Here is a 26,373-nt window from a genome sequence, read left to right as displayed (position 1 = left end):
ATAAAAATAATGCCCTAAAATATAATACTTTTAGACTATTCTCTCCCCCATAGCCTTTTGAGACATGGAGTTGAGAAATATTTTTATATATTTGAAATAATTTGAACAAGTTGATGTTGCTGGAATGATTGGTAATGAGGCTGGAGGAAGGTAGTTATGGTGGCATACTGGGTAAGGAGTTGCAGTGCCAGGCCAAAGGTGGGCAGTTCAAATCTACTAGCTGCTCTGTGAAAAGAAGATAGGCAGTCTTCTCTTGTGTAATTTTATAGACTCTAAAAACTGACTGGAGGGTCAACTATGAGTGGATTCTTACTCAGTGGGAATGAATTTGAATTTTGAGTGACCAAGAAAGGCCTTGTGTGCCATGTTAAGCAGCTCAGTCTTCTCTTAATGGCTAAGACGTTTTCCAGAAAGAGGAAATGCTTTGTAAGATGAGTGGGACACACAGTTGCAATTGGAGCCCTTCCTATCCCGTGTCATCTTCCTCATTTCAGTGTGGTTGAGCCCAATGTTATAGTCACTGTGTCAGTCCATTTCGTTGAGGGTCTTTCTCTTTTTTGTTGACCCTCCACCTTTCCCAGTATACCATCTTTTTCCAGGGACTGGCCCCTCAAAACTGCCGCAGGTATGTGAGATGAAGCTCACCGCCCTTGCCTCTACGGAGCACCCTCTTTGCACTTTATTAAAGATGTGTGTTTGTTCTTTTGGACGTTCAGAGGATTTGGGGTTTTCCAGCTCCCTTTTTTATTTACAGAAACAACTTACCTGGAAAGGCTTTTCTAGTGTTCACAGTGTTCTGATTATTCAGAAAAGCCTTCTGTGAGGTAGAATCAGATCCTAGGTATTGCAAATGGGTTGTGATCACCTCCTCACCTAAAGTTTGGCAGTTCAAACTCACCCAATGGCACCACAGAAGAAAGACCTGGTGAGCTGCTTCTGTAAAGACTGCGGCCAAGAAAACCCTAGGACCTGTTTTGGTTGTACTCTGTACAACATGGGCTGCCTTGTTTTGGATTTATGTTTTTTGTTTTCGTTTTGTGGCTGAATTTCTCTTTGTTTCTGATTCTCTCTGCAGGCCCAGAGCCTGGGGCCCAGTGTGATGTGTCACCCGTGAACGCCTCCCATCCCGTGCAGGCCTTGATGGAGAGCTTCACTGTCCTGTCTGGCTGTGCCAGCAGGGGCACCACCGGGCTGCCGAGAGAGGTGCACATCCTGAACCTCCGCGCTGCTGACCAGGGGCCTGGCCAGCGCCAGAGAGAGGTACGTACAGGGGTCAGCCTTCAAGCCACTGCCCTCTGAGTCTATAAAGTCAGCTGTGTGAACAAAGGGGTCTTCTCTTTCATTCTGGGGTTTAACAAAGATGCATGCTCACCTGTAAGCAGAAATGGGGAAGAAGAAACAAGGTACATGGAGGGAGAGAGAAGAATTCCCCATCACTGACTGCTGTTTGGACAGGGCTACAGGGCTTCTCTAGAGATTTCTTGACTTGCCCTTTCTTTTGCCCCCATGTGAGAAAGCATGCTCTGAAGAATTTTACTTTTTTATGACTTTCCTCATGATTACATCTCCTATCTCCTCCTGTGCCTTCTTGTTCTTTCCCTTGTGTTGTTACATGAACCTGTTGCTCCTGCAGGGTAAGCGAGGGGTGTTGGATTACTCTGGGATAAAGATGGGGGAATTTTGTACTTGCAGGGAAAATCACGTGTGTGGCTCCTTGTCACTATTCAGCCAGCTTCCCGGAGATGGTGGTGGTGATGATGCTGATAAAAACTCCTCGTTTTTTGGCATTTGCTACTTGTACAACCCTAATTCTGACCCACAGCAGTTCTGTATGACAGAGTAGACCTGCCCTCTCAGGTTCTCTGGGCTGTGCTTGTCACAGTAGCAGATCACCAAGTTTTTTCCCCATGCAGCTGCTGGGTTGATTCAAAGAAGTGATTTTTATGTACCTCAGAGTGAAACTTCAATGTGTGGGCAAGAAAGCTAACAAATTCTAAAGCCAAAGAAGTAGAAATGCCTTGCATTAACTTTCCTGCTATTTATTAGTGTGATGCAGGGCATAGGGAGTTGTACCGCAAACCTGAGGGTTGCTGTTTTAATCCACAAGCAGCTCCGTGGGAGAAAGATGGGCTATCTCCTGTGCAGTCTGCAGCCTTGGAAACCTAGTGGAGGGTCTGCTTTGAGTCACTTCCAACTCCATGGCTGTGATTAAGCAACACTCTTTGAAGGATTGCTCACATCGATCCTATGAAGTTCTGCTCCTGTCCTCAATTTACAGACTAGGAAACTCGATGTAGCGCTAACGCATGTGTTCAAAGTCATCACCTTAATAGACAAATGCCCTCCTCTGTCTTGTGGTGAAAATGTTACCAGTCTTGCAGGTGAATGATTGTCTTTAAAAAGCTGTATTTCCCCACACCCCAGTGCATGTGGTGCCACTTTCTGCTTTTATGCTTTCTATGTTGTCTGTAATGTGATCACTTAAGCATTCTCTCTCCAAGGAGGGAGAAACCACAATAAACCCTGACTGCAGTGAAGTATAGGAAAAATTAATGTGGAGTGAAATCTGTCTTTGAGCTTTCTTCTGGTCGAGAGAGTTAATTTCCATACCCATTTGTTTACATGCCCCCCTGAAGTCTCCCTTTTTTTTGGGAAGAGTAGGAATAGTAGAGGCAAGGAGTCGAATTGGAAAAATACACCAATTGTAGTCTCAAGAAAGAGTGCAGAGTTGGCACTTTTCAAAAGCAGGCCTAACCTTTGGAGCTGCATTGGAAAGTATTGTTAATACTCTTGGTTGCCTGCCATTGTTGCTGCAACACATACTTCAGGTCACTTTTCCTTATCCCAGTAATGCATCTTTAATTCTTAACTGCTGGGGGAGAGGTTGTGGTGGGAGTGGAGGTGTAGGGGAGGAAATGCACTTCCTATGAGCAGAGCGCAGCACTGCTGACTCCAGCAGTTCTTCAGCAGCACTAAGGACTCATTTTATATATGCTTCTCCCAGAGGGGCAGGGAAGGGGGAGAATGTCCAAACTGTTACAGAAGCAGCAACAGCAGAAACATTCTTGAAGTTCAGTTGTGCGGTATGTTTGTTGACTCTGAAAATAGATTCAAACAGAACGACTGAAAAGAAAAGCAAAAGAAATATCCCAAGGAATGACAGCAGTGCGCTCCTACTGGTGTGTACTGTGTTAGATCAAAAGGCAGTTCACTTTAGGACACGACGGACTGAGGATTCGTAAGAGTAACTGACATCGGAGGTTGGAGTATGTTCAGTGAGGAGCAAAAGAAAGGTGGCGGCCTCTAAAACATTTTAAAAGAATTTCTTTTTTTTTTTTTTTGGTTGTTGTTACTAAGACACATACCGGTCCAGTAATTTCTACATGTACAATTTAGTGTCTAAAATATTTTTATTACCTGGACATTATTCCTGTTGTTGTTATGCGCTGTTGAGTCACCTGTGACCCATAGTGACCCTCTGTACAGCAGCTCTGAAACCTGCCCTGTCCTGAGCCAGTCTCACTAAGTCCAACAAACCAACCCCCATTGCCACAGTTATTGTATCAAGCCATCTCATCTTGGGGTCTTCCGCTCCTGCAGTCTCCATCCACCCTTCTGAGTTTGATGTCCCTTCCCAAGGACTAGTCCCTCCAGGCCTGGTGCCCAAAGATGTGAGATGGAACTTCAAAAAAGACATTATTCTTAGTTAAATATATTTAGATAAGGAGCTTTGGTGTCCTAGTCCTTAAGGGGTTGTGCTGCCACCCAAAGCTTGTGCTTCTTCTGGTGGTCCAAATGCACCAGTGGTTCCGTGGGAGAAAGATAAACAGTCTCTCCATGTGATTAAGAGTTTCCTAAAATCCTGCTGCTGGAGGGTCGACTATGAGTTGCTTTTAAGTTTCAGTGTTGTGTTTTTTTAAAAATGTATATATATTTGGATAAATAGATAATGATTGGGTTGATGTTATGAAGATATTTCTTAGAATCTGAGCAGGAAGATTTGCATTATTTCCTTCTCTGAGAGTCTTTAAAAATTAGATGGTTATGGTTCAGTTCTGCTTCAGACAAAATTGCTTGGCTTGTGATCTTTGGAAATCCCATCTGGCCTTGTGTTAGGTGCTATCATCTTGGTTTCAACTCATAGCAGCTCCATATGCAACAGAATGAAATGCTGACGCCTGGCCCCGCACCATGCCCACAATCCTTGCTATGTTTGAGCCCATTCTTGTAGCCACAGTGCCAATCAGCTCATTCAGGGTTGTCTTCTTTGTATGTTGATCCTGTACCAAGCCTGATGTCCTTCTTCAGGGACTGGCTTCTCTTGATGACATGCCCAAAGTGAGATGACATGTCATTATCCTTGTTTCTAAGGCGCAGCAGCCTGTCTGGTTTCCCCCAAGATACTATGGATGACCCTGTGGTAATTGAAATATTGGTGGCATAGCTTCCAACACCAAGTCATGACAGTCCAATGAATTGATTAGACAAGTTGTGCTAATCTAGTCTTGGTTTGACTTTTAATAATAGACTTCACAGTCATTTGCACGTTCAAAGAAGGTGGGCAGAGGATGACACCACAGCAGCAAGGTCATTACAAAGAGAGAGAGAAAGAGTTTTTGGGTGATACTCTGAGATGGGGAAGTGTTAACTATCTCTCACCTCCTTTGTGTGTGCCAGTGAAGCTATAATACTGTGGCTAGTCTTTAAAAGATATTCAGACCATATAATCTAGCCATTCCACTCCTGGGTATATAACCAGGAGAAAAGAAAACCTGCATCCGTACAAAAACTTGTACATGAATATTTAAATTAGCCTTATTTATAATTGCCCCAAATTTAAGCAACTTGAATGTCCATCAGCTGTTGAATGGATGAATAAAATATGGCATATCCATACAATAAAAACTCTGATGGCATTCATAGCAAGTTAAGTGTTGGTTTGCTAATAAAAAAATAATAAAAAAAGGATTGTATTTCAGATTCACTCACCACTCCACTGATTAAAAGATAAAGCAAGCTGCTTATGTGAAAATTCACAGCCTCAGAAACCTCTGGGGCAATTCTACTCAATCCTATAGGAACTCTATGAATCAGAACCAACTTAAAGGCTATGGAGGGCTGGTGGAACTGTGGTTAAAAGATGTAGCTGCTAACCCGGAGGTTGGAAGTTCAAACCCACCAGCACCCTGTAGGAGTAAGATGAAGTAGTCTGTCTACATAAATATTAACAGCATTGGAAACCTCATGGAGAGGCTGCTTGTTTTTTACTACAGCATCACTCTGGGTTGGAAGTGACTCTGTGGCAGTGGATTTTAATGATACAGTTTTATTTAGCAATAAAAAGAATTAAGTTCTGAAATATGTGGGGACAAGATTGGTGGAAGATCTATCAACAGTCTGTGTTATGCAGATGACACAACCCTGCTTGTTGAAACTGAGGAGGAACTGAAGTGCTTGCTGCAGAAGGTCAAGGACTGCAGCCATCAATATGGATTGAGGCTCAATGTCAAGAAGACAAAGATTCTCACCACTGGACCAATTGGCAGCATCAGGATGGATGGTGAAGAGATTGAGATTGTTCACAGCTTTAGTTTTCTTGACTCCACAGTCAACACTCTTGGCACCAGTAGCCAGGACATTAAAAGACATATTGCCATGGGAAAGTCTGCTGTTAGGGACCTCTCCACAGTACTTAAGAGCAGTGGTGTCTGGAGACTAAAGTGTGTCTGATACAGGCTATGGTCTTTGCAATCACTTGTTATGCATCAGAGAGTTGGACAATGACTAAGGAGGATAGAAGGAGAATTGATGCCTTTGAGCTGTGGTGCTGGAGAAGAGTATTGAGGGTACCATGGACTGCTAGGAAAACAAACAGATTCATCCTGGAAAGGGTCAAACCGGGTAGCTCCTTGGAGGCAAGGATTCTGAGGCTCCGTCTAACATACTTTGGACATGTTGTGAGGAGGGGCAGGTCCTTGGAGAGGGACATCATGCTTGGTAGGGTGGAGGGACAGTGCAGAAGGGGAAGGCCCTCTATGAGGTGGATTGATTCAGTGATTGGGATAATCAGGATGGGTGTATCAGAGATTGTGCAATTGGCACAGGACAGAGCAAAGTTTAGGGCTGTTGTACATAGGGTCGCTATGAGTGGCAAGTGACTGGATGGCACATAACAACAACGTATATTGCAACATTGATAAGCCTGGAAAACATTATGCTAAGTGCTAGAACCCAATTACAAAAGCCTGCATCTATCCCCCTACCCCCATATTACTCTTACTGTTTTATTGGGATTTAAGTCAAAGTGTACAAGACAAATTGGTTTTTTATTCAACCATTCAAACACGTTTTGCTTAATAACATTAAAGGTGAGAAGCGCCATTGTCAGTCTTCAGGTAGGGTGTTTGAATCTACTGGCTGCTGTGCTGGAGAAAGGTGAGCAGTCTCCTCTTCTGTGATTTCCAGTCTGAGAACCTGCTGGAGGGTAGATCAGCTGTGAGTTGATTCCAACTTAAAGACAGTGAATTTTACAGTATAATAGTACATTCCCCACCCACTTCCTGCTTATAATAAGGATTCCCAGTAATCCTTGTATCCTACTACTTCATCTCTTCACAACTTTAATTTTGAGCAAATGTTGCTCTTGTGACCTTGTTTGGTTCCTCTCTGAATGCCTCCCTAGATCACCATGTAGACTTGTCTCTTATTTGGCCGAAAGCTGAGCCACAGAGGTGAGTTCCAGGTGTGAAGAGTGACTAGGCGTCATAGTTTAGGCATCCCCTGGTCTCTCTTACACCAGTAAGCCCGGCCTTTTAAAAATTTTTCCACCTCCCCTTTTTATGCTTTTTTGTTTTGTGTCATGTTTCTCCCACTCTAGCCAGGATCTCCTACAGCAACCCCTTTGAAAGCAGTTGGTGGTAGTTGGGCACCATGTAGCAAAAAACCATGCATTGAATAATTAGTTGGTTTGAAATAACCAAAATAGGCAAATTTATGGAGCTAGAAAGTGTATTAGTAGGGGCTTATAGTTGGAGCGAAGGGAGGGAGGAGTTGGTGTTGACTGCTAATGAGTACAGAGTATTGTTGTGGGGACATGGAAAATATTCCACAATTAAGTTATGGGAATGATTGTACAACCCTCAGGATATACTAAAAACCATTGAATTTTACACTTAATTAATTTAAAAGGGTGAATTTTATGATATGTGAATTAAATGTCAATAAAGTTGTTTTTTTAAAAAAAATCATTTGACCTGCCAACATTCTAATCAGCCCATAAAGTTTACCTTGGCTCGAGTCATTTCTATGTCCCCTTCTCCCCCCAATATCAAGATTGCTTCCTCCTCCAATGTAAACTCGCCCAACTTTTTTTTGTAATTCTCAGTGGATAGCTCGATTTTTATAGATATGTTATTTTGTGGTCTGTGCTACAAATCACAGCTGATATGCTTCATACTAAGAGGACTAGAGGCAGCCTTTGTACATGTCTCTGCAAACTTTATTAAAGGGAAATTGTTTCTGAAGTGAAATGATAGAAGTTTACAAATGAGCAAAAGGATTGCCCGCTGGCTCCCAGCTATGATTGACTTTGACTTTAATACCCACTGTAGACATTTTGGGGTAGGTATTTTTCATTCTATCATCTCTAAATGTGAGGGAGTTACTAAACCTGCACTGTTTTCCTTATGCTGGTTATTGGTACAGGGTCAACATTACAATCTATGGTAAATAATTCCTTTTCTAACAGTGGGGTAAGTGTCAGAGCTGGTGAGACTGGCTCAGCATAGGACTTCAGAGCTGTTGTACTTAGGGTTGCTTTGAGTCACAAATGACAATACCCAGCAATAACAACAACAACAACAACAACAACATATTAATATATTCCTACCACCCACATGCCTGGGGTTCTCTGGGCAGGAGGGCTGTCTTCTTTTCCTGTGCTGAGGAAGTGTGAGAGTGCACACCTGGAAGTAATAGCTGTAGCAGGTTGACAAGATTTGGGAGACAGTTCTTGTTAAGTTAGATAAACAGTTTTCTAGGCCAGGAGAGGATTTATTTCAGAAACATTCTTTTTACAATGCTGTATGTAGTGCCCCCTCTACCACAGCACTGGCCTCGCTCCTGGGTTCTCATCAGGAAAGCCGAGCCCAGTGGTTGTATTTTTCATCTTAGCCCCATCTCTCAGTTGTAATCACTGATTATAGAAACAACTGCCTTAGAAATGAACAGGAACCTAGAAAAAGCCTCTCTGGTGACAGGGGAAGAGAGAGGAGGACAAGCAGCCCTGAAAGATCAGATTTGCCTTTGGGAGTGAGACCTTTCTCATTCGTTGCAAGAATCAGCTCCCAGGACCTGTTCTCGTCTGTCCTATGAGGTCACTATGAGTCAGATTCAACTCCATAGCTCCGTGGGCTTTTGGGGTTTGGCCCCTGCTCTTTTATGGAATCTGTGGGTAGTGCAGGGAAATGCTTGATGACTGAAGGTTGATGATTGGAACCCGCTCTGAGATGATGCCCCACAAGATAGTTCTGGTGATATGCTTCTGAAAGGCCACAGTCTTGGAAACCTTTCAGGGTGCATTTCTGCTCTGCAAACATGGGTTCGCTGTGAGTCCCAATTGCTCGGGGTCCAAACAAACTCATTGCGGTTTCTGATGTCTGGTGACCGGAGGAGCTCTGGTGGCATGCCATGTGGGGAGTTGGGCTGCTAACCCAGAAGTGGTGCCTCTCTGGTGCTTGGAATCCACTTGTGGCTCCTTGGAAGGAAGATGAGGAGTTTCCACGTGTACAGTTTACAACCTCGAAAAGTCTGCTGGAGGGTCAGCTGTGAGTCAATTCCAGGTCACGGCAGGGAGAGAGCGTGATCCTGTAGAAGTGTCCACAGCGTTGCCGAGACTGTAAATCTTCGCAGATGTGCACCGCCTTGTGTTTGTCCTCTGCAGAGCAACTGGTGGATTCACAATGCTGACCTTTGGGTTGGCCTCTCTGTGCTTTAACCACTGAGCCACTAGGGCTTCTTGACTTGAGGGTAACAGACAACAACAAAAGTGCCTTTTGATTTAGAAGTAAAATAGGTTCATCTCCAGTTCTGTTGCATGGCTTGTTACCTTGAGATGCACTACAGTCCATCACAGGTTCCTTTATAGTATCATTGTTGGGAGAGCAACACCTTTGTTTCTTATCATCAGATTTTTTCCTGGGAGTGACTTTTGAGTGGTGGTGGGTGTTTTCTACTTTTGATTTACCCAGTTGCTTACTTGTGATGAGAAGAGTCAGTTGGGTAAGGCCTTCAGCCATTGTTGTTGTTGTGTACTGTCAAGTTGGATCTGACTCATAGCTAACCAGCCCTTCAGAGGGTGTTCAGAGGAGTAAACTGTACAGGAAGAGATTGTCTTTCTCCAGTGGAGCAGTGGGTAGATTCAAACCACATGCTTTTGGGTTGGCCGTAGAACTCCTTACTATTCACCACCAGAACTCCCTTTAAGGCATTAGAAATGCATATGGAAAAAAGGGAGCATTTGATTTTATGTATTTATTTTGATCTTAAAAGTAGCCTGCCAGTGAATGGCCAGAGGACTTGTAGTTAAGTGAGGAGAAAGCCCCTCAACCCTCCATACTTAAATAAATTTGCTTATTGAATGCTTGATTGCATTGCAAAAGTGCATTTGGGATGGCCTTATAACAAATGACAAGCGAACAGTATAGGTTGAACCAGACCAGAGTCTGTTTCCGTGAGGACCAAAAAGAACAGTGGTTTTCAGCTGTCAGGGTTGATGCTGCTGGTGTGAATTTGAAATTTGACTTTCCGCTTTTTGGCAGGCAGGGCCGAATGGAAGTGTGGCAAATCACACATGTGGCTCCAGGTCACTCTTACTTTGCAGCTTTTCTGAGGACCATGACATAAAGTCATCCCTTTCTTGATTCTGTTAAAGACAGGGAAAAAACAGACTCTGAAGAAAGACAAGTAAGTAACACATCTAAAATGTTAAACCATTTTGTTTGCCTCTTAAATAGCTTGCTCACCCTGTAGATAACACAACAATCAACACAACAGTGGGGGTTCTTTAAGTGCCTCCTGCCAACCAGCCAGCTGCCAGCATCTTCACTTTGGCTTGGAAGGGAGTCTTGGTAGTTCCTTGGCTGTACAGCAGGGGAAGGAAATCTGGGCTTCGGGAGGTTATACAACCAGCCAGTGAGATGTGGGGCCAGGGGCTGAACTGTGTCTGTTGAGATCCGCTGCCTGGGCTTTTTCTATTCAGACTGCCCCCTTCTACTTTCAGCTTTTATTTTGTTCTGTCTTGCAAAACCAGCAACCAGGACCTTTGAGATAAACATCAGATCTCCCAGAGAAAGTTTAGAATTTGTTCTAAAAGTCATGATATCTCTTTCCAGTCTCACTCCCTGCCTTGTGGCTTTGGTTTTGGATAACCACGCCAAATTTTAGAGAACCAAAACCAAACCTGTTGCCAGTGAGTAAATTCCAACTTCCTAGGACAAGAGTAGAATGCTCCCCATGAGGTGTCTGATGTTGGACATCTTTGCAGAAGCAGTACACCGCGTCTTTCTCCAGCAGAGCAACTGGAGGATTTGAACCACTGACTTTTCAGTTAACATCTCAGTTCTTACTCCACTGCCCCACCACCAGGACTCCTGCCATCAAATGTAATTCTTAGATGCAGAGTTGCACTCCAGAGCCATGGCACACTTATGTGGCTTATAATCCTTGCATAAAATGCCCCTAACTAAGCAATCTTTTGTGATTTAGCCTGGTTTAATCACTTTTTTCTGACTTCCAGCTGCCTTTGGAAAGGTAGCCTACCTTCCCTCTGCTTGGGATTGCCTGGTTCTTGTAAGCACACTTGTTTGAGCTCTGTGGTAAGAGAGAACTAGCACATTAAGGGACTGTCTCTACTGTGAACAAAATGCAAGAACCTCAGTGTATGAACTTTGTGATCTGTTTGACCTTTTTGTCCCTTTACATTGGGAGGAATTAAAAATTTTACCTTTTGATGATACCCCAAACCTTTTTATGTATCTGTAATCTAGATATAGGTGCTGCGTTCTACCTCTCAACATTCCACAATATTGTTGTTGTTGGTATGTGCTGCCGAGTCACTTTTGACTCATAGCAAGCCTATATACAATAGCCCTCAAACCTACTCTATCCTGTGCCAACCTTATTGTCTCTGACGTACCTACCTTCATTATCCCAGTCACTGAACCAATCCATAATATTAGTCACTAGATTTATTTTTGCTTCAGTTATGAAAATAAAGGCAGGACAGTGCCTGGAGGAATTGTTATGACGAAGTGTATTGATACAAAATTGCAAGGCTGCCTCTTTGGAGAGTACATATTTGAATGCAAAGAAACCTCAAATGAACACTAGCAAAATAGCTACATTCCTTCTCTATCTGGGGGCATTTTTTCCCTTTGCTGTTAACGTGAATAACTTCGCAATGTTAGTCCTGTGCATATATTAGAGGGAAGGGGGAGGTGAAGAGAAAGAAAATAAACTCAGGGCTATTTATGTCTGAGATTTTTAGATGCAGTATGTACTAAGCAAGTGTCAAAGTAAACCCCTCACATACAAACACTGTATATTGGTAAATTCCGTTTCTAAGCAACTACCTTCCACCTATAATAAGCATCGCAGTGTTTGTTTAAAGGGAAGTTGTCCTGGAAATCAGTTACCCCACCCTGATAGAAGAGACCGCCTCTGAAATGGACATTTTATTCCAGGTGTACTTCCAGTCTACCAGAAAGTTACATTGATGGCTAGGGTCACATTTCTTAAAGGGTCTCCTGTTCATTTGAATGTTGCTGTAAGAATTATTCCACAAAATTCAACAGCAGCTGAATCCATCCATCACACAGGAATTGGTGACTTAAGTGGATTGTTGTTGCTGAGTACCATCCAGGTAGAACTGACAACATAGCTGAACTTTCCTCAGGTTTTCAGAGGCAGCAGATTGGAAGCACAAATAACTTAAAAACAGTTGCTCATTCACTTAAAGATACTCAACACAATTGCAGTGATAACACCCTGGGGGGCCTTGTGGAGGTCCAGGCTGGACTGGACAGAGGAACAGGGTCCAGAACAAAAAGGCAACAAAGCAGCTGACTGTTGCAACAGACAGTACAGGCCAATTGGAGCTGGCCATGCTGATGCTAATCAAGGATGGCTTCTTCTGACACACTGAAGCTATAGGTCATGGTCATATAGGAAGGCCCCCTAAAGGCAGCTGTGGGCTTTTGGAAAAGGTGAAAGTTGAAATCAGAGAGATTGTATCAACAATCAGGGTTTACCAAGTGGATTGGGTCACAAGTTAGGAAATTAGTAAACCCATACTAAGATATGGTTTGGCCACATTGTTTAAACTCTGTCATTTATCACTTTAATGTCCAGATGCTGTGAAATTGCCCTAAGAAAGCATAGCACTTATGCCCTTCAAGAGGTGTTGAGCCTGGCTGGATGCTGCCATTCAGCATGAGGTAATATGGGGTTATGCTTTATGCTGGCTTGAAGCTGACAGGTTGAAAAAGCTTCTCTTATTACTTCTTCCCAAAGCTGGACGAGAATCTGCCCTAGCCCCTTTTAAAATTTGTCCAGCAGCAGCATTTTCCAACCACTATAATTTCCACACCCCGCCCCGCCCCCTTTATGGAGGTTAAGCTACAAACCCTGACTTGGACTTTTGTTACCATGGTAACTTCCTTTTTTTAAATGAAAAAAGTTGTATAATTTCCTGAAAATGTTGTTAGAAAATATTTCTACAAGAGCAATCTCCCTATTTTCAAATGTGACTTTTTGCACTTAGAACTTAAAAAAAAATTAAAATAAATAAATAGAAGCAGAGCAGCAATAGAATGAAAAGTAAGGAGCACAGCCACAAATCTGAGACCCAGATGTGCTGATTGGACAAGTGCCCAGTGTGTGTGTGTGTGCATGGAGAGGACAGCTATCTAGTGTGTGTGTATAGAGAGGTAGCTATCCAGTGTGTGAGTGCTCTTGTTTCCATTGCTTATCTAATATCTTGACATTTTGTGTCAGAATGAAAGGAAATTTACTGCTAATAAGAATCTCTGATTTAAATACTTAAGTTCTTCCACAGTGTTTATTTTGTAACCTGCAATGATTCCATCCACTGCATTTTTCAAGTGTCTTCTGGGTAAATTAGGTCCATGTTTAATTATTATGATTTTCTTTCCTCCAACATTTTCTTTTCCTGTCATTTGCCACTGTTTGAAGAGGTGACCACTGTGTGTGTCCAGCCTTTACCCCGTTTTTTTGTTTGGTTTTTTCCCTGCTGCCTAACTTCTCTTTCAGGCTCAGCTCTGAGGAGTCACCACCGATGATACCCTGGTGGCCCATTCTTGGGGTACTGGGGCTGAAAAGGTGCCTATACACCTGATAGAAGTGACAGGCCAGACGATGAAGGGGTGACATGTTCACTCCAAAACAAGAGCTAGATTGGAACCCAGGAACAGTGATTCTTGTCACAGGAGTCTTCTATAACATGGCTTATCTTTTGCTCTTCTCCCAATCTCCGTACCGTAGTTGATGCCTTCCCAGAGTACCCATCATATATGTTTCCTTGTGTTATTTGCTGTTATATCACGTGTTTCAATTTTGCACACACAACTGAAGAGTAGACTTCTTAAGGGCAAGAACCAGGTCTTGGACTTTTCTGAGAGTATTCATCCAGCGTTCTTATGTTGCTGCTTTGTTGCTGTGAGGTGCCGTCGAGTTGAGCACAACTCATAAAGACCTTGTGAATAACAGATCTGAGCCCTGTCCTATCCTGTGCTGTCTTCACAATCTCTGACACACTTGACCTTATTGCTGTGGTCACTGTGTCAATCTGTCTTCTTCTCTTTTGTTGATCCTCCACCTTTCTAAGCATGATGTCCTTTCCCAAGAAATAGCCTCACCTAGTAACATGCCCAAAATATGTGACATGAAGCTTCACCATCCTTGCCTCCAAGGAGCACTGTGGCTGAACTTTTCCTAAGACTTATCTGTCTGTTCTTTTGGCAGTCCATCAGATATTCAGTAAACTTCTCCAGCTCCACAGCTCAAAGACATCAGTTCTTCTATAGTCCTTATTAATTGCTTAGGATGCCTGATGCTTAGGGTGCTATTTGACAGTCTTTCTGTAAGTTGTCTTAAACAGCTCTCCTTTTGTGCAGAGGATTTTTATTTGCTTTGTGGTCTTTCAGCAGGGTTGGTGTTTGCTCCCTGGATCCCTTGAAGCACGCTGCAGTGGAGCAGGTGTCCTCCGTTTGGTAGCACTGCTTTGATTTCTTTTTTTTCTCCTAATGAAATCTCATGCTATTCCAACGTCCTCTAAACTCTGCAGATCTTGTTTCAGTCTTTTCCCAGCCAGTTCCTGAATGGTAGATGCTTTTTCACTCTCAGGGATTTCAGTCATTTGCTAGTAAACTAGTTACTTCTTTCCTTCAGCTGAAGGAAAAAAACCGGTACAAATGGTTTTTGACTTTATGCTGTTCCCTTGGGTAGGCCATTTGATCTGAGCTGGGTTTGAAGTCGGGCCATTGAGTATGAGCTGTCCCCATGATGTCGGGATGACTCCCAGCCAGTTCTTAATATTGCTGGAATTAATTAACCTTCAGTCCCCCAATTGAAAGAGGGTGTTTTTACTCTATCCTGTATTATTAAATACCTAATAACTTGACTTCATATATATCTATATATATCTTTTTTTTGTTCCTCTGAGCATTGAAAGTATTCCTGTCTGTATAGTAATTTGTTCCCTGTTTAATGTGGCTTTTTCCTTTGTTTACTCTGGACTCAAATCTTTGTAGCTTGTTTTCTAAGTCAGCTCAAAAGTTGCTGGTCATTGGATTTGGCAGCCTTTCCAAGCTTTACCCACCAGAACCCTACAGGAAGTTGTGTGCCGGCCAGAAGAGTCTGTTTATTTAGAGCATGGTGTCCAGCAGAAGCAATCCATTTATGAAGGGCTTGTCTTAAAGACACAGGAACCTGAATCTGTGTTTGAAAGACCTGCCACTTTGGCTCTCATTGCAGCTCTGTGCTCTCTGTTTTCTTTCGTCAGCCTCCTGGGGCACCTCAGTTGGGTTTTAGTCATTGAAATAGCCTTTTTCAGAGAACCTTGACCATGTCTGTAATGCTAAAGCATCACCATCCAGAAACTAAACAGCCCCTTTATTTTTAAAACAGCCTCTGAGATGATCTTTTGTTGTTATTGTTCTTAATTGACTACAAGTTTGTCACTATTTTCTAATATTCCAGTAGGATTTACTTTTTTTTTTTTTAGGATTTACTTTTTAGTACATTCTTGAATTAGATGTTTAAACAGATATATATCTTCAACTCCTTAATGTGGTTCTTTGCTATCAGAGGTAGAAAATTCTGAGTTTTGGTCCAAGATACAGTACAGTTTTGCTATTATCTCTTGTCAGTTCAGTTCCTGACTGACGGTGACCTGAAGGGATCAAACCTTTGTGATCCATGGAGTTTTCATTGGCTGATTTTCAGAAGCAGACTTTCAGGCCTTTTTTCCTAGTCTATTTTAATCTGGAAGGTGCACTAAAACCTGTTCAGAACCTTGGCAACATACAAGTCTCCAGTGGGAGACAGATGGTAGCTATGCATTAGGGAAATTGGACAGGAATGAAATCTGGGTCTCTTGCATGGAAGGCAGGAATTCTGCCGCTTTGCCATCACTTCCCCTGTCATCGTACTTTATATTTATGACACTCCCCCCAACCTGTCTTGATGTGAAATTCTTCTGTCCCTTATGTTTATGACACTCCCCCCAACCTGTCTTGATGTGAAATTCTTCTATCCCTTAGGAGAAGGGGCAGATAGCAGATAGGATTTGAGTGAAGTTAGACTAGATTCAGTGCTACCAGGTGTGTGAGGCCAGGGACAGAGCCAGCTTTAGGGTCTAAGGCCATTGCAGTAGCCTTACTTATAGCCCAAACATCATGTCAGGCAAATTAAAATTGCATTTTGTTTATTGACTCTGTGCACATTTGATTCCTTCTGGATTTACAGTAGCAACCTTGAACAGATAGATTTTCAGAGGGAACTGGCAATTTCAGAAGGTGAAGAAGGCCAAATGGTTAGGATGTCTCCTTTGTTTGCTGTGTTGTCTTTCAGAGTTGGAGGTATTCCAAAATCATGGGTCACTGAAGAACTCAGTTTCCAGTGACAAGGCATTCTGGGACATTTTGCTTCTATTCATTTGGCTCCAGAGGATGTATTAGAATGATTGGTGCAAATAGTTAAGTGCTCAATCACTAACTGAAAGGGTTGGAAGCTCAGAAGACAAGATGTGGTACTCTACTTTTGAAAGATCACAACCTTCAAAATTCTCTAAAACAGTTCTCTGTACACAGAGTTGCCATGAATCAGAATCAACTTGATGACAACTAACAACAACCCTTCCTTGCTGTTTCAAAGTTCTTCCTAACTGTATTTTCATCTGCAGTAGCTGATTGAGGGAAACTGTCTCTATTCTGCTATTCCTCTCTTCATCCTTCCTCTCAATTCTTTGTGCTCAGCCCTGCATCCCTTAGAGGGCTTTAACGCTAACCATTCATTGCTCATTGTGTGGTGTTGGTGTTCATGCACGTGTTGCTGTTTGTTTTTGTTTCCTGCTTTTATAAAGTTTGAAGATTCCACTCTTCCCCCCTCTCTCCTTTATCACCACTGGTTGTTAAGATAGTGAGAACCTAAATGAAATGGTAATATTGCCATTGTGAATATGTATTATTATGAAAGGATCTTTCTTTCTTGTTCAGTTTTAATGCTGTTAAGATCTAAATCCCAGTGTTTTACTTGGAAGCTGTTCACATTTCCCAAATCATAAAAGTTTTCAAAGTCTATTCCAAGATTCTTTTTCTAGATTCACTTATGTGATTTACATTTAAGAAATAATAAAACAAAACCCCGCCTATTTGCAGGTAGAGAAGCGACCCGTTTGTTAGAAACCAAAGTTACGTGGACTTCTGACTTGCCACGGGCCTTTTTAAATAGCAAATTTCAGTTGTGTTTTGCTATGCTTTCTTCTATACATTTCCTGAAGATTTTCACTGGCTTGGTACTATTGCTGCACATACGTCCTCCATGTGTTTCCTATTTTTTATGACTCATACTTACGGTACTCATAAAGATTTATCCTTTATCTTGGCTCTGAGTAATGAGCTCACTTGCACATTTCCAGGCGAGATGTGGGCTGGGGATTTTGCATTTAATCCCCCAGGAGAAGCTCAGTTTGGGAAGCATGACATATTAGTCTGTAGGTACCACTTGATTCTCCTCCCTGAGGGATCAGGCAGCTCACTTTTGGTAAATTTACTAATTTGTGTTTTTTGGATGTTCCCTTTGCCTCTTTCAAAGAGCCCTAGTGGTGCAGCTGGTTCTGTGTTGTGCTGCTAGTGGAATCCACCAGCTGCTACATAGGAAAAAGATGGATGGTTTCTTTCTGTAAGGATTTTCCATCTCAAGAGACTCAGGGAAGTGGGTTTGGCTTTGGTTTGGTTTTGGATGTCTCTCTTGCTGCTTATGCTTGAGACCACCAGAAAGTGAACAGGTGAAACAAATGTCCTATTCTTTTTCCCTGCACGCAACTAAGGTAAAGGTTTAGGGGAAGCAGAAAGGGAAATGATTGAAGTAATTTTATTAATAGACACTCAATAAAGGCTGGGTAAAATGTATTTTTTATACAGCAGGTAGAATGATTCTTTAAAAACTCAAGTCCATTTGTGAATTCATTAGCTCAATTTCTCATTATTTTAAGATCAAATTCTTTCTTCCCATGTCCCACCAGAGCCCTGAGTTTTTTTTCGCTCCACCACCAGTTTTATTTTTTCTTACTCTACTTCTGCCCTGTTGACCTCAAATGTGCAGAACATGCCTGTGCCTGCCAGCTTTGCATGGGCTCTTGAGGACTTCACTCAATTATTCACTCAGGATATCTTTCATCTGGTCTCTGCTCAGCCACTGCCTCTGCAGAGAGGGCATCGATCACCTCCTTTAAAAATAGCCATTACCCTCATACTGACTCCAGAACACAGGTCTTACTTTATCACCATCTGATACTCATTTTCCCCCCATTATGGTAACAACCCATGTAACATAACATTTTCCATTTCAACTATCTATCTTTACATGCACAAGTAAGTAAAATCAATTGTGTCCATCATATTATGCAACTGTCACTGTGTTCTGCGCATATGTTGTTATTAGGTGCCATAGAGTTGCTTGCAACTCATAGCAACCCTGTGTACAATAGCTCTGCAGCCTGCCCTATGCTCAGCTAGTCTCAGTGATTCCAGCACACCTACTACCATTATCTCAGTTACTGTATCAGTCCATCTCATCCGGGGTCGTCTTCTCCTGTGCTGTCCCTCCACCCTTCGAAGCATGATGTCCCTTTCCAAGGACTAGTCCCTCCTGGCCACATGCCCAAAGTATGTGAGACAGAGCTTCAAAGTCCAAACCTCAGAGGAGAAAGTTGGTTTCACCCTCTCTAAGACAGACCTGTTTATTCTCTTGGTGGTCTTTAGTATGCCCAAGACTCTTCTCCAGCATCAATACCTAAATAATACATTTGACAATTTAATGTTTTTCAAATGTATAATTTAGTGAAATAGGTTAAACTAATCATGCTTTTGCATGCACACATGCACTTGCTCCCGCCCTTATATTTGTAAAAATCCTCAAAAAAATAAAAAATTCAGCTTCCTGCATTGGGTTGGTCCTGACTTATAGTCACCCTCCATCAGGTTTCTAAGGCTGTAAATAATAATAATACATATTATATTGGTTATTTTTTATTTAAGCCTCTTATTTAGGGTCAACAAGACCTCATGGACGGCCTTTGTATGTAAGTCACTTGTTATTATATTTTGGGGGAACATTCTTCTAGGTGGTACAGCACTCTTCTGTCAATATGCTACAGTGAGGTAACCTGGGGTTGCTGGGCTGTCAATATGCTGTAGTCAGGTAACCTGGGGTTACTGTGATGCTGAACCTTGTGCCATTGAGGTGTCAAATGCCATAATGGTTACCCATGGTGAACAGTGTTTGGTGGAGCTCCTAGTTTAAGACAGGTTTAGAAGCAGGAGTAGCATCTACTGCCTAAACAGCATGCCTCTGGAAAGTCTATGAACTTTGAGAAACGACGATAGTTCTAGAAAGGCTTCAAGTCTTTGTTCATTGGGTCGCTTGCTATGAGTGTGCCCTCTTCAGCAGCAATCAACAACAACAACTTCTATGAGAGGAGATTGCCCTTCTTCCTTCTTTGGCACCCTTCCTGAATTCGAACTGCTGGGCATGCTCAACCTTTGGGTTGTCACCACAGCTCCTGATTTGAAAAAAAGAAAACAAAATGTACAGCTTACTCATAATTCCATTACTTTGTCTGAATCAGATAAAATAAGTTTCTGTCTCTTTAACCCACAGACTTTTCCACTTCACCCTTTGCAGAGCTAATTATTCTTTTTCTGTTTGATGTATGGAATGGGAGAATGATGAACAGTCTCCTCCTGTGCAATTTATAGGCCCTGAAAAGCTGATGGTGAGTTAGCTATGAATTGAGCCTGCTTTAATGGGGCATCAGCTCAACAATTTGATAAATAAGAAGCCCTGATGAAATGTCAGGTGTTTGCCAGCTACTGCTCAATAGGAGGAAAATATAGGCCTCTGCTTCTGTAAAGACTTAGAGTTTTGGAAACCATGTGCAGAAGAGTTCTACTTTGTTCTGTAGCATCACTGTGAGTCATAGTCAACTCAGTGGCAATAGGTTTCATAGGTCATTACTGTTGAGTTGAAATCAATTCACAGCTGAACCCTCCATTGTGTTTCTGGGATTGTAAATTGCATAGGAGGAGATGGGTCCAGCTTTCTCTTTTGTAGTAGTGGCTGGTTTGAACCTATCAAAGAGAGCAGACTTTGGGCTAGCTAGCAGTACAACTCCCTGTGGTATAAACAACCAGAGCTTCCCTGCAGTAGGTTTAATTGGTGTATATCTTTTCTGATAGTTTTTTAATGGTGTAAAAACATATCTATATTGAAACATGGATATGAGATTTTTAAAAAGTAATTACTTGGTTGTGGTTCTAAGGAATAAAGCTTACACATCAAGTTAAGTCCCTATTTAGCAATTTCTGGGGATTATGTGTTAGATTGCTAACCAAAAGATTGATGGTTCAAATCCAACATACACCGTGTGGAAGCTTGATGAGGCAGTTGACTACCATTAAGGTTTACAACCTCAGAAAACTGATAAGTCAAAATAGGCTCAGTGGAAATGATTTTGGTTTTTTAGATACTGTTGAGTGACAGTTAAGTTTGAGAATGTGTAATGTGTGTCATGAGAGATAATCATTGATATCAGATAGATCTTGACTGAAAGTAGAAATACCATAGAGAGGTTTGCTTGTGTTTTATTCACTATGCAAAAGAATTTGACTGTATGGACCATAACAAATTAGAGTTAACATTGAAAAGAATGGGAATCTCTTAAGATTTACTTGTGTTTAGGTGAAGTCTATACAGAGAAGTAATTGTCTAATCAGAATAAGAATATTGCATGGCTTTAAAATTAGGAAAAGTGCCATTTTACAACAGTGGCACCATGCAATATTTGTCCTTTTGTGACTGAGATATTTCGCTCAGCATAATGTCCTCCAGAGTCACCCATTTTGAATAATATTGCATGAGTTCCTTGTTTTTCAATGCAGCATAGTATTCCATTGTGTGAATATACCACAGCTTCTCTATCCATTTGCACACTTATTTTTTAAAAAAATTGTGGTAAACATAGATATAACAGAACATTTGATATTTCAGCAATCTATAAATGTACTCCTCTTGACTATATACATCAAATTGTTCAACTATCACCCTTTTCTATTGAAAGGTATTACACTGTACTCTTGTATAGGCCTGTATATAAACCTGGTATGAGGAGCAGTGAACTTTGCATATAGTAAAAATAATAGTTGGGATTTAAAGTTGAAAATGTTTCTGGAATTGTTAAACTAGAAAGTATCTCTAAAGAAACCCTCAACATACAAAAGGTACTGAACCACCAAATAGCTGAAGTGTAAACTAAAGTATCCGATGCCATATTATGTGATTTTAAATTTTTTAGACTGGATTAAGTAGGATTTACAGATCTGGGAGTAAATCTGTCTCTTAAACACTTGGTAAAAATGCTTTTGGAGTTTCATGCCTTGGATCTCACTGTCTTGCCTAGCAACGACGTCATGATTTCAAAACATCTCTACTGCACCATTAAGATACAATACATACAAAGAATCTCTCCTTTCCCCTCTCTCTTCTATTTGTTGAAAAATGGGAACGTCAGAGGAGCTAATCGTTTCAACTTGCTGAACGAAGGCCTTTTCTCGTAATTAGAACCAGGCACTGGACCGCCAGCAGCAGCAGCAGCAGCAGCAGCAGCAGCGCTCACGGACCGACTGCGCACTGGTGCGGAGCATTATGGGTGTGACGAGGGAGCCGCCAGTGCCTCAGAGCAGAGCATTGTGGGAGTGACGAGGGCGCCCTGTTCTTGTGTACAGACGGAAACAACACAGTCCGTAAACAGCTGACAAAGACATAGAAACCTATTATTGCCCCCAACACACCCACATAGACACTCAACCAAAATCACTTAATCAGCCACAGCTGGGCTGAGATAAATGCATAAGTGCTAAGTAATCACGCATGTTGGAAGGATGTGGAACTGGGGCTAGAGGGGCTTGTTGCTGGAGTAATTGGAGCCAGGTGTGCTATCCTGGCAAAGCTTTTTGGAGGTGAGAATTTGGAGAGGTTTACAATAAGGATGTGGTTTGGCTTAGGATTGGAGGGAAAGTTTTCCAAGACTAGGGAGGAGACTGGTAAATAAAATGGATCTGAATTGAGAAGTATGAAGGATGGCGAGGACAGTAAGTACCTTGGCTGCCCGTGAAAGCTTGGGCCTCCTGGCCTTGCCTGCTAGTGTTTTTGTTGAGGAGAGCTGTACTTCTGAAAGTCTTCAAAGCCAGTTCAAATGAATTGTTACAGTTTTTATCATTGGAGTGGCAATTTATGCAGACCTCTAAAGATGAATGCGTTATCTTAAAACTTCCAAAACACTGGGGCTAAGACTCTGCCTTTATGCCACAATCTGGTGACTTCCGTTTCCTTGGAAATAGATGGGACTGAGATTTTCTCTATCCATGTTACTGGAAGATATACTCCAGTGTGAAAAGGCAGGGTGCACAGGTAATAAGAGTTTCTGTTCAGAAAATCCAGTCTCCTCAGGTTACATGTTTAGGTGTGGAATGACTAGTATTTTCAGTGTCAATCTTTGTTGGCTTTAAAACTTCCCAAAACAATAGTGAAATTTGGAAAACAATAACTGATCTTTGAAAAGATTAACTATTACCTGAACAGGTAAGACCTGAGAGGGTAAAGATCAAGCCAGATTTGAAGATGAAACAGATACGGCAAAGAGGATGGCATTTGTGCTGCCCATACTCCATCATCTAGTCTTTATGAACCGCAAATCCCTTAGGCAGGCATAGTCTTTAAGAACTCCAAATCTCAAAGGTAAAGGGAACACTGGGAAATGGCAGGGACTCTGTCCATTCATTATTTGGAATCTGAGTAATCTGAGGATTATGTGAACAGCTGTCATCAGTTTGTCATTGGTTTAAAAACCCAGACACCTAGCAGGAGGTGATGGTACCAAAACCACTCTGGTAAGCGTCTTTCTTGAAGAGTTATGAAAGCTGGCATTTGTCTCCATTTTCCCAACACCCCCTTCCCATGCAATAGCGTTCTTACTTCATTTCACATTTTGGAAATTGAGAGAAGTTAAATATTTTATCAAAAGTCCAGAGCTGGAGAGAAAAATTGGTAGTGACCAAGCTTGACTCATAGTACCCACCTCCTATAAATGCAGTTGGTATGTTGTGATGGCTGGGGAAAAGATGGGCTTTTCTAAAGGTTAGAGATTTCTTCAGTCACAAGTTACTAAGCTCTCATAATTTGTTGGACATGATACCATATAGTTCTGAAACCCCTAACCTTGGGAATTTGCCAAGCATAGCAAAGATGCAGCAGATAGTGCATTTTTCTTTTGCTTTCCTTTAAATGACCACAGTTTCTTTGCTTTTCTTAAATTTGGGCATAAATATTGATCTTGGTGTTTGGTGATTTAATCATATTAGAGGTAAGTCTTTGAGCTGCAGTAAAACAGCCATCTGGTCAAAATTAAAGGTGAATAGGTAGGCTGTTATATCTTTAAGTCAGGAGCTTAGAAAGAGGGGCAGGTTGGGGCGTCCTGTTACTACGAACGATAGCTGTGTTCTGCACAAACAAATACTAGTTATCTGTGCCAAAAATATTACTAAATAGCTTGGAAACAGGTTAGTGTTTTGTGCCCTTTAGGGGGGAAAAGGACCGTGGAGTTGAATTTGGAAAAGAATCTTGGAAAATGTAATAATAAAACAATGTATCATTCACATGTCCAGAAATTCAGCATTGTAGAACTCCAGCTGGCAGAATCAGGTGAACATTTAGATATATTCTGACATGATCTTGAATTATGGGGTATCTTGAGTTAGACTGAAAGTTAATTATTTTTGTTTTATTGGCAATGAACTTGTATCTAAAGTGCCCAGGAGAAACACTTTAGGTAGAAGCCAAGAAGCATTTTGATGACTTTTTAAATCCACAGCTGCCTTTCTCTGATTTCTATATTATAAAAATGTAAATGAATGCATTTCTTCATTCAAGCTATAGAGTCAGCCAATATGTTGGTTTATCTTACCTTTATACTCCCCCCCCCATTCATTTCTTCTGAAAATATGTATTTACCAGGAGGTAAGGCACATTACCCAAGATCTCTCAATCATTCAGTATTCCAGTGTGGCTATTGAAACTTGATTTCAGCCTCATGGTTTATTGTTTATCCAAAATCTGCTATGCTTGTAGTAAGGAAGACTATTCCATCAAAATGGTGTTTTAAAAATCTGACAGTATAATTCATGTTGTTTGCGTATACTCTTTATTTAAATGCTATTTTGATTTATGGAAGCTCTATATTTCATTATAAATATTATTTTGCTAGTCTTCAGCCCCCTCTAATAAAAAAATCTAAGAGAAATTAGCAAAACCAAATATGTTAAATTATCTTAGATTATTATTTTGTCAGCATTCCCTATTTTTAAAGCCACTGTAAATCTTTATTTACCCTTAGGATTAGCTCTGAGTATTTTGGCAGCTATTTTGCTTCTGCCAAACATGAAAGATTACAGAGTTTAACGTCGACCCACAGTTAAAGATTTTTTAAAAAGATGGGGCAGGTGGATGGGAAGAAGATCTTTAAAACCTGCCCACACCGGTCTGAAAAGTTAGAATTAGTTCAGATAGTTTTCAGATTAGTTGAGATAATTTTCACTTCCTGAAATAAGAAAAAAAATCTGTTTTATTCTGTTGTATTTACTTTTTCAGGTTAAGCTAAACCTTTGTCCATCTTTTTATTAAGTACATAGATTATTTAGTGTGATGCCAGCATTTATGAATTGATGAGAGGTCATATACCAGTCCATTCTTTCCTGTCAGCTGTAACTATCCTAAGTAATGTATCTGTCTCTAGATGGTTACTTTTGTTTATTATAGGAAGTTTAGTTCAACCTTTTGGAAAACTAAATTAGTGAAATATTTCATCAGTACTTTCAATTTTTTGAGTGATGTAATCTTAACTGTAGGTGGCTTGGGAAGCTCTAGTGTTTGTAATATATAATGAAAGTTAATTTCCCATGTTTCTTGGGCAATGGCAATTGATTACCTCCCCCAAGGGCAAATAAATCAGACATTTCACTTTTTTTTTTTTTATAAATCAGATAATCCTATTTCATTTCTGAAATTACTTTCAAGTGGCCTACTTGCTTCAAACATTTTTCACAAATATCTGCTGGAAATATTATGGTTTCCCAAGATTAAAGAGGGCACCACAGGGAGCAATTTGGAGAGCAGAAGAAGGTGACCCAGTTCCACCTAGTTGTGGTGGTTGTTAGGTGCCATTGATTTGTCTGTGATTCAGCAACACTGTGAACAACAGATCTGAATTTTACCCTAACCTGGATGTCACAATTTCTAATATGCCTGAGCTCATGGTTACAGCCACTTTGTCAATCTACCTTGTTGGGTGGAGGTGGGATGTCCTCCTGTCCCTGTCTGACACAATGCAAACTTTGTATCCCATACTTTGGGCACGGTGTCAGGAAGGACCAGTCTGTGGAAAAGGACATCATGCTGGAAAAGGTGGGGGATCAAAGAAAGAGAGCATTTCCAAATTAAGAATGATAAAATAGAGGAATACATAGAGGCAAAGCGTGATTTGGATCATGTTCTCACCCTCTTAGAAATACTTAGAGGCAAGATTTGATTTGGCTCATTTTCTAGGATTTTGTATAGAATAATATAACCAGGCCCAGGCCCTGTGAGTTATTCCTTGTATAAATGATCAAGGTTCATAGCTTACAATAGTGTGATCCATTGACATTCATGATTAAATTATATTCAGGATGCATGTGTTCATTGATACCTGTGAGTTGGGATTTTGAAAAGGGAACAAATTCTAGTCTGGGAGACTTGGAGTTGAGGACTAACGTTTAATTTTCTTATCTTCTGAGTAATTTTTTGGTAATTGAATACCAATCTCAACATTATCTAGCATTTTGAATAGATTCCTAAATAGAATGGAATTTTCTAAAAATTCCTCTAATGATGCATAGGGGACTCTGTTGGCCTGGTGAAAGAAGCTGTGCTGCAATACCGAAGGCACGCAGTTTGAATCCTCCAGCTATTCCTCAGGAGCAAGATGGTCAGTCTCCTCTTGTGTGACTAACTGCTTTTGAAAACCTGCTAGAGGGTCAACTATGGGTCAATTCTGACTCTGTTGTATACAACAACAACAACAGTGATGCATAAGGAAGCTCTGGTGGCACAGTCCTTAGCAGTTCCACTATTAAATGCCTAGGCCCTCTCCACAGGTGGCTCTGAGGGAGAAAGACGGTCTCTAGGGCAACCTAGGTATAACTTTCAAGTAAGGAAATAAAAAGGAAGAGGAACAGTTGTAAGCAGACCCTAGTGATTGGAACATGGAATGTGAGAACCATGAATGTAGGAAAATTATAAATTGTTAAGAAAGAAATGGAACGCATAAATATTGACATATTAGGTGTTGGAGAGATGAGATGGACTGGCATGGGGCATTTTGAGTCATATGACCATATGATATATTACTCTGGAGATGAAAAGACAAGGAAAAATGGGGTTGCCTTCATAGTAAAAAAAGTAATTTCTAGATCCATCTTGAAG

The 26,373-nt window shown here is 41.3% G+C and overlaps 1 protein-coding gene across 2 annotated transcripts in view; it reads left to right on the top strand.

The window, feature by feature from the left end:
* The first annotated feature begins 1,017 nt into the window (after positions 1 to 1,017).
* Positions 1,018 to 26,373, top strand: part of TGFBR3 (transforming growth factor, beta receptor III) — a 143,788-nt gene continuing 118,432 nt past the window's right edge. For both annotated transcript variants that reach the window (XM_006898961.1, XM_006898962.1), the window contains exon 1: positions 1,018 to 1,260. In XM_006898961.1, the coding sequence (XP_006899023.1) occupies positions 1,018 to 1,260 (243 nt within the window). The remainder of the gene's footprint in view (positions 1,261 to 26,373) is intronic.

This window comes from Elephantulus edwardii, unplaced genomic scaffold (genome assembly GCF_000299155.1).
Source record: "Elephantulus edwardii isolate Elephantulus edwardi_28Jun2011 unplaced genomic scaffold, EleEdw1.0 scaffold00242, whole genome shotgun sequence".
Classification (NCBI taxonomy): domain Eukaryota; kingdom Metazoa; phylum Chordata; class Mammalia; order Macroscelidea; family Macroscelididae; genus Elephantulus; species Elephantulus edwardii.
This window is presented reverse-complemented; position numbering and strand designations above follow the sequence as displayed.